The sequence below is a fragment of the Emiliania huxleyi genome, assembly GCF_000372725.1.
Source record: "Emiliania huxleyi CCMP1516 unplaced genomic scaffold EMIHUscaffold_1030, whole genome shotgun sequence".
Taxonomy (NCBI): Eukaryota; Haptophyta; order Isochrysidales; family Noelaerhabdaceae; genus Emiliania; species Emiliania huxleyi.
This window is the reverse complement of record NW_005202236.1, coordinates 202-8,300: the sequence shown is the minus strand read 5'-3', so window position 1 is coordinate 8,300 and position 8,099 is coordinate 202. Positions and strand designations below refer to the sequence as shown.

At 63.6% G+C, this 8,099-nt stretch overlaps 2 protein-coding genes across 2 annotated transcripts in view; one reads left to right on the top strand and one right to left on the bottom strand.

Annotated features, from left to right (window-relative positions):
• EMIHUDRAFT_121866 (hypothetical protein) overlaps window positions 1–1,712 on the top strand; it is a gene marked incomplete at both ends in the record, with an annotated part of 3,125 nt that extends 1,413 nt beyond the window's left edge. Inside the window, one exon of the mRNA XM_005793015.1 lies at window positions 102–1,712. Coding sequence (XP_005793072.1) covers window positions 102–1,712 — 1,611 coding nt within the window. The remainder of the gene's footprint in view (window positions 1–101) is intronic.
• A 2,662-nt stretch (window positions 1,713–4,374) lies between these two features.
• Window positions 4,375–5,959, bottom strand: EMIHUDRAFT_446753 (hypothetical protein). The gene has a single exon (XM_005793014.1). The coding sequence runs from the start codon at window positions 5,949–5,951 to the stop codon at window positions 4,485–4,487; it is 1,467 nt and encodes a 488-aa protein (XP_005793071.1). The 5' UTR covers window positions 5,952–5,959; the 3' UTR covers window positions 4,375–4,484.
• Between the last annotated feature and the right edge of the window lie 2,140 nt (window positions 5,960–8,099).

The window sequence follows — 8,099 nt, the reverse complement described above, 5'->3', positions numbered from 1 at the left end:
ACCGTGCGCGCGCCGTTGCAGAGTCGGCCGAGGAGGCGGCGCGGGCTGCCGTGAGGCGGAAAGAGGCCGAGGCGGCCGAGGCGGTTGCGGCCCGTGACGAGATGCGCGAGCTGCGAACCACCTCCGAGGAGGCGGCGACGGCGGCCTTTGCGGAGCTCACTGCGTCTCGCTCCGAGATCGAGGCGATGCAGATCGAGCTGGCCGGCGCGAAGGCCGGCGCGGGAGCGGAGGAAGCGCGACGGGATGAGGTGGAGGCGCTGCGCAAGGAGCTGAGCGCGGCCCGCGCGCAGGCGAGGGCGGCCGAGGAGGCGCAGCGGGGCGAGGCGGCGGCGGCGGAGGGCGACAACGCGTCGAGGGACGCGCCGCGGCGCGGGGGCTGCAGGGCGGCGGGGGCGGGTCTGGCGGGGCGGGATCACGCGGAGCTCGAGGCGGAGCGGGCGGCGCGGCGGCCGGACGAGGAGCAGGGCGCGCCGCTTGCGGCGGAGGGCGGGGCGGCCGGCGCGGAGGCGGCCGGCGCGGGGCGCGCAGGCGTCGGAGACGGCGACCAGAGGCGCGCGGCAGCGAGGGCGGCGGGAGCGTCGAAGCGCGAGTTGCGCGCATTGCAGGAGCAACTGCGGCAGGCGAGGAGCCGGCTTGCCGAGGCTGCGGCGGCGAACTCGGAGCGCGACGGGCTGAGCGAGGCGGTGCGTGAGAAGGGCCGCGCCCTCCGAGCAGCAACAGAGGCCCTCTCCGACGCGCGCCGTCAGCTGTCGACCGAGCGCTCCGAGCGGCGCGAGCTCGAGGCACGGCTCGCGGCGGCGCAGTCCGAGAGCGCCACGGCCGGAGACGCGTCCGCTCGGGCGCGCGCCGAGGCGCGCGCGCGTGACGCCCTGCTCAAGCAGGCGCGCGCGAAGCTAGACGATGCGAAGGCGGCAGAGGAGAGGCTGCTCGAGGAGCGGCCGCGCTTGCTGCAGCGGGCGGCCAAGGCCGAGGCAGAGTTGCGTGGTAAGGAGCAGCAGCTCGGCGAGGCGGAGCGGAGGCTCGCCGCCGCCGCCGCCGCGGCGGCGCGGGAGGAGGAGGCGCGAGGCTCGGCGGCGGCGCGAGCCAACCGTGCCACCCGGGCGAGGCTTCGCGAGGCGGAGGAGGCGACACGCGCTCTCCGGCGGGAGCACGCGCGCGCGCTCGCCGACGCCTCGGACAGCGATCGCGCCGCGGAGGCCGCGTGCGCCGCGCGACGCGCGACGAGCGAGGTCGTGCGCAGCTTGGCGGCTGCGCTTCTCGCCGAGCCAGCCTCGCCGGCCCGCGCTGGTGGGCCTCAGGGGTCTACGGCGGACGCGGCGGCGGACGCGGCGGCGGACGCGGCGGCGGACGCGGCGGCGGACGCGGAAGAGACGAGGCGGCAGATCGAGGCGCTGTCCGCGGAGCTCCTCGATGCGCCGGCGTCTCAACTCGGGATACCGCTTGGGACGCCGGCACGCGGCGGCGGCCCTCCCGCCGCTCCGAGCCCACGCACCAAGCAAGGAAGACGGGGCCGTCTGGCCATGACCGCCGAGGCGGCGGCGGCGGCGGCAAGGATCGACGCGGCTCTCGATGCCGAAGTGCCCGAGAGCGGCGCGCTCGAGGCGACCCTCAAGTCGCTGCTCGCACAGCACGTAGAGCGAGCGTGCGCCCGCCCCGAACGGTCAGCCAGGAGCGCCGGAGCGCCCTCTTTTGAGTGGAGAGTCGCGTCGTAACGAGGGCGACTCTCTGAGAGACATCGTCGCGGAGAGCTATATACGGCGTCCTATGGCCTGCCCTGCCATATGCCCATACTGCCCTGCCGTGCAAACTTCGGTACGTTAGATATATACGGCTTTTAATCACGAGAGTAAACCGCTAAAAATCCTAAAAAACCAGCCAGCAGCCTCCGGCGGGCCCCCCCGCTACGCGGAGTAATGGAGAAGTCTGTCCGCGCCTAAGGATTCTGCCTTTCCTATTCTGCTCTACTACACAAGGATTCTTGCTATTCTACCTCTCACTAGATTCCCCTTCCCAGGTTCCTCTTCTGCTCAGATATTCTGATTCTCTCCCCAGACTCTCCCATCTTGGCCCCGCTTTCAGCTTCCTGATTCTCCATTCTCGTTTCCTCCGCTTCCTTTCCGATTCTCTAGGGCAGCCAGAGCCAATTCCTGATTCTGCTCCCCCCTCCCGATTCTCCTGTCTCTCTTCCTATTCTTGATGCTCCATTTGATTCCTGATTCCTGATTCCTGATTTGTCGGATCGCCCACATTTTGACCGGGATTCTGATTCCTGATTCCTGATTCCTGATTCCTGATTCCAACATTTTGACCGGGATTCTGATTCCTGATTCCTGATTCCTGATTCCTGATTCCTCGGAGTTACGCATTTCGGCGGGATCCTATGTTGGCCTGACTCTCCGAACTCCTGAGCCGATATTGCGTGTGCGCGGGGCTTCACACAGCTCACTCAAACTTCGCCCGCGGCAGCATGCTCAGGCGCGGGTCTCTCTGGCGCTCCAGCCTCACGTCAGCGCACTCAGCGCTTAGGCCTCGGTCCGGCGTCCGCAAAGGCGCAGTGTGTGGTGCGGGCTCTGCCCGCCCCCCCGAGGAGAGGGGGGGGGGGGGCGCTCCCGCGCGGGGGGGAGCCGAGCGAAGCTCGGCTCGGGTTCAAACTAACCCTCCCCCTTTTCCCTTTTTCTAAAACTGCTCGCCGCGAGCGGCTCGCTTCTAAAACGAGCTCGCCGCGGCTGTCGCCGCGTCTCGCCTGTCTAGGCGTCGTGATGCGTGTGTGCTTTTGAGCTGGGCGTATAAGAAGAAGAAATTGAAGCACTCCTCCCATTGACTTAGTACGAGCACCGAGACACGAGACAGCAGCCTACCCGTTCTACACCCACACCGCCGCGGAGCTGCCTAGCTGGCGGGTGCATTCACAGCGAGCCCGCGGGCTTGGAGACCCAATCAGACAGCACTCCCCACAGCAAAAGAGCAGACGTGCCGCTGTGAGCATCGCTGAGCAGCACCAACGACCGCTTGCGGGGTCGCCGCAGGCCGGCGCCAAGCTGCATCTGACGCCGGCATGCCGTTCAAACCCCGGCACCAAGCGCCCGCGGGAATGGGAGACCGCCTGCCCAGAATTAAGATCGGCCGCGCACTGCTCTGGCTCCACCATGCCACCGCCCATGAGATCTCTGACGCACGTGTGATGAGCCGCCGTTCAAAAGTGACTGTACTGTGCGGAGCGCGGAGCGCACTTCGATGGCAAAGTGGGTGGCGCGGAGGATACGGCGCGTACACATGAGCGTGATTGGTTGCGTGAGCATGCCCAGATGGCCGGCCGGCCGGGCTACCGCCCCTCGACGGGCAAAAACAGGAATCAGGAAACGAGAGTCCGGCCGGGTTGCCAAGAAATCGGCGGGCAAAGGGAAAATTCGCTTTCCGGCATCCGGAGGCAGAAACCGCAACCGCGCGACAGAATCTGATAAGGCGAGAATCGGACGGACAGAATCAGATCGATTAGGCAGAAACGGAAGCTGGGTGAGGAATCCTGCCCGGAGGCTGAGTGCGTGGAAAGGGGACGGGCAGAATCAGATCGAGTAGGCAGAAGCGGAAAAGGAGAGTGAGAATCAGAAGAAACGGACACGAATCCCTCTCGAAGCCTCCGCATACAGAATCCTGTCTTGGGTGGCAGAATCGCTAGTGCAGAATCCTCAGGCGTGGACAGGGTTCTCCAAGACTGGCTACGCGCCACCAAGTACCATCCAAACCCGAGTGTACAAAGCGCCTCTCCGAGAGCGCTGCGCAGACGGTGTGCTAATCATAGAGGCGCAAGGGACTCAAGTCCACACACACAAGACACATACACGCGACAGCCGGGACACACGGCTCACGGGTGCCACGTCTAGGTGTTGAGGCTAGAGCAGGTTTGCCTCTCGCACCCCGTCTGTTTTCCTTTCCTTTTTTCTCTACAACACCCTCTCTTTTCCTCTCTATTTTCCCGGGAATTCTCCGTGGAAATCGTCAAATTTTGGGCGCTGAGCCGAGTCTGGAGGCTGGTTTGGGCCCAAAATCAGCCAAATTTTAGGCCAAATCGGCAAAATGCCGGGAATTTTGCGGAGAACCCGTGTATACCTGGAACTTACCCTGCGACCGCCTGGGTATTTTGTCGATTTCCTCAATTTTGCCTCAGATTTTGCCCCAGACCAGCTCTCAGACTCAGGGAAACTCGCGAGTTTCCAGAATGGAGCACCAAACACCCCCTCTGTTTTCCCTGGAAATTTCCGGAAACGCAAAGTGCTGGGGACCCTCTGTTTTCCTTTTTGTTTTCCTACTGTTAACACTAGCAACACTGTTCAGCTCACTTAACGTTTGACAGCTCTAGAAAAAAGCCACGACGTTGCTCACAATCCATTCGACGGCTACGTACGGCTTTTCAAGCCTCTATACACACATACACAATCAACACAATCAACATCCTCTCCATACAAAACAGTCTACTGACGATCTCTTCAGAGCAGAGCGTGGTACGAGCCCCGCCCGCCGCCCATTGCCTGGATGCTCCGCGGCGGCGAGGACGGCAGCCCTCCCTTGTGTCGCCCCGGCGCTATGCGCGACACCTGGAAGAGTTTGCGGTATACCGTGTTGAACTCGAGCTCAGCGTTCACGCTCTGGCTGCTGCTAGCGGCGTCGCGGATCAGCGTGAACTGTGCAGTGGCAGCGTGAAGGGAGCACCAGCGGTGAAGGGCTGTGACCGACTGTGCGTTGCACGTCGCGCGGTGGCTGAGGCTGAGGAAGCCGGCATCGCGCTGTGGAGACCAGGCTATGAGGAGGTCGCCAAAGCGAAGCGGCATCGCGTACTCGTTTGGGAGGTCGTGCAGCCGCAAGAGGGCGACGACCGCGCCATCGGCGTGGTCGAGGTCGAGCAACAGGAGAGCGTCGAGGAACCTCTCGAGCTGGGCGTCCTGCAGGCTACACAGCCCGTCCGCCCACGCCTCGGCGCCCGTGGCTAGCGAATAGCGAGAGCGCCACCGCTGGTACGCTTCTTGAAGGCTGCCCGATGACGCGGTGTTGGCCTCGTCGCCATCACATTCCGGCGGGGCGCTACGCGGCTCGAGGACGCGGTACGAGAAGACGTCGCTGCTGCCGCCGCCACCGCCACCACCACCACCACCGGCGGCGGCGTTGGCATCGAGAGTAAACACAAGCAGCTTGCCCGCAGACAGCAAATCGTGGATCGCTCGCCCCTCGGCGTCCTGGTCCTCCCGCAACGGAGCTTCAGGCCCGGCCGCCCTGACTACCAGGAGGCGGCTCGGAGCAGGCACTGCACGCTCGGTGGCTGCCAACGGAGTGTGGGCAACAACCGGAGCCTTTGTCCACGTCCAGCATCGACACAGCCGCTCCCACAACTGTCGCCTTGCCAAGGCGCGGCGATTAGCGGCCTCAACCCGTGCCGCAGCCCTCGCTGCTGCCCTGGCTTCCTTGGTGGCGACAGCCTCTCGCATGCGTGAGATCTCACGCCGAAGCGCCCGCAGTTGTTTAAAGGTTGTGTCCTCGCGGGCCTGGAGCGTCACAAGCTGCACTCGCATCGAGGGCTGACGTGTGGCGCAGACACAGAGAGCGACGATGGCGCAGGCGAGGAGGAGAAGAGCCGCTGCTGCCAGCTGCCAGCTTCGCGTTTGCACATTTGAAGTCATCAAACGTGCCAGCTCTGACGCCGCCGCCACAGATTCTCTGGCCGTCGTCTCCACCGCCGTTTGATGCTGTCGCAGGGAGGATTGTACATCACTCAGTCCATCCCTCATGCGCTGTAGCTCGGCCGCGATCGCAAGCTGATACCCCGGTTGACGGCTCGCGATGTAAATGGCGCAGGCCAGAAGACATGCACACACTCGTGGACGGCATGCGCGGGAGGTCACATCGCGTCGCCTCCCTCTGTGCCCTCCTCCGGGTAGAGGAAGTGCCGCCGTGGCCGTCATGCGCCCTCCATGTGTGGTGACGAGAGCGGCTCAGGCGAATTGATTCTTTTTTTCCGTGACACGTGTGTTGAGCACTTGAGCACTGGATAGGGTCGATTCCGCATGGTACGGGACCCCTCGATCGTCTCGCCACCCTCACTGGAGTGTTCATTGGGGGGGGTCATAACAAACACGGTACAGGATCGAGGTGCACGCTGCCGAAGCAGTGCCGTCCCCCCTCTCCCCGACCGACGGCGATGGCGGTGTGACCGATTCGTGTGTTTGTCAGTGAATGTAGCTCTTACGTACATTCCCGGAGGAGGACTCTGCTGACAGGGTTTGCGATGAGGAGCGCCCGAAGGGTTTCTCGGAGGTTAGTGCACCACTAACCGCCGAAGCGCAAGCACTTGCTTGGAGCAAGAGAGAGAACTACGACGTATCGGTCTCATACTAGCACCCCACCTCGCGAGCCGACGTTCTGGCCCAGCGAGGTTGCTGCGGAGCACTCGCGGACCGGTTTGTTGCCTGGCGTTCATCCCGTTGTCGGCAAATTCCTGTCCCCGCGATAAGCCCACATTTCTTTCGGTCCATTGTACGAGTACCCGACGGGCGTCGGCGGGCGCGGCCGTGCTTATGCCGCTCGAACCAGGATGGCCGCCGCAGCTTCTCGTGTGCTACAACTCACTCTCCGGCAGGGCGGCGAGACCGCGGGCCTGATCGATCGCAGGAGCCTCTTCCAGTGGCTGCTCGCCCTCGGCGAGCTCCTCGGGGCAGACACCGCCGTCGAGGGCGGCTTGCATGGCCCCGCACTCTACCTGTCTACGATGCACTCGCCGGTCATTGCCTCAAAATGGTCCTCGTACTTTGACACCACGGCACATCATGGGCGCCCCTTCAAGAGGGTGAGTGACCGTGCCGGCTGCCTTGCTGCGGACTCTCCTCGCCGCCTCGCCGAGCTCTACTACGGGCCGCGCTCGTGGCAGTGCCTCAACCTGACTCTGAACCCTTACATGCTGCAGATTAACCACTCGGAGCTCGCGGTGGACTTTGCCGGCGTCGGTGCCGGCCTGGCGCGTCGATACGTCGATACGTTCCACCGGCAACCGCCGCAGCTTGCTCCTTCTCGGGCTGTGCGCGGCGCAGATCGCCGACTGTCTCTCTCTCCCTGCGCGAGTGGTTGCACCACCCTGGATGAGGCATCTGGGCTGGGGCAGGGCCGTTAGTAGAGGAGGTCGACTGAGGGCGCGAGGCCACCAATCGTCAAAGTCTGCTGCTGACTGACTGTCAGTCACTGACTGAGCAATCGCATCGGCGGTACTAGTAGGGTTACTACGAGGTCTCTGCGCGGGATGGGCTGGGGCCCTGCGCCCCAGTCGATTGCCGCATAGTTCGTCGTAGTAGCCCTATCATAAACCTCTTATTCACACCTTGCACTTTGAAAAAAGAAATGTCCTACTTTTGTCGAAGATCCGGAGGGTTTATCGGAGCATCACCCTCTGCTGTGACCTGTGTGTGAGTGAGGAGGGCGGATGGGCGGTGGCTGGTCCTTGCGCCGGCACTCGGCAGCGCGGCAGGCGGCAGCTCAGCGTCGGCCCACGAGACCTCCATCCAAGAGGCAGCGCCACTGCCGCGTTCGTTCGCTCCAGCCGCAACGTGCGCTCCAGTGATCGACACTTCCCTCCCTCCCACTGGATGGACGTGTCTTTTCCATCCGGCCTTCCTTTCAACCGATTCGCCGATGAGCGATGACGGTCGCTCACACTGAGTGTTTGAGAGATTGTCACACTGTTCAATATCTCGACTCTACAACACATGACGTGCGATCGGACTACAGTCTGTTGCGGGCATTAAGAAAACAGGATCCCGCGGCACGCCGCCGTTTCTAAGCCTTTCCACCCACCCCACCCACCCCACGCCGTGGTTTCTTAGCTTCGGCCGGCACCCCAGGTCAGCCGGGATCTAGGAATTTTTAGGTAAAATGACAATAAGGAAGCGCTGGACCGATGCGCCAGTCAGCAGTCTTGGGATGACAGGAAGACGCACACACCTCCATCCACACCGCCCAGAACACCGCAGACTTGGGCAAATGACAAGTGCGCGCGCCGCAGGCGAAGAGAAAATTTGAGCGGGGCTCCTGTTCACACTCGTGTGTGGGCCCTTTCTTGGGGC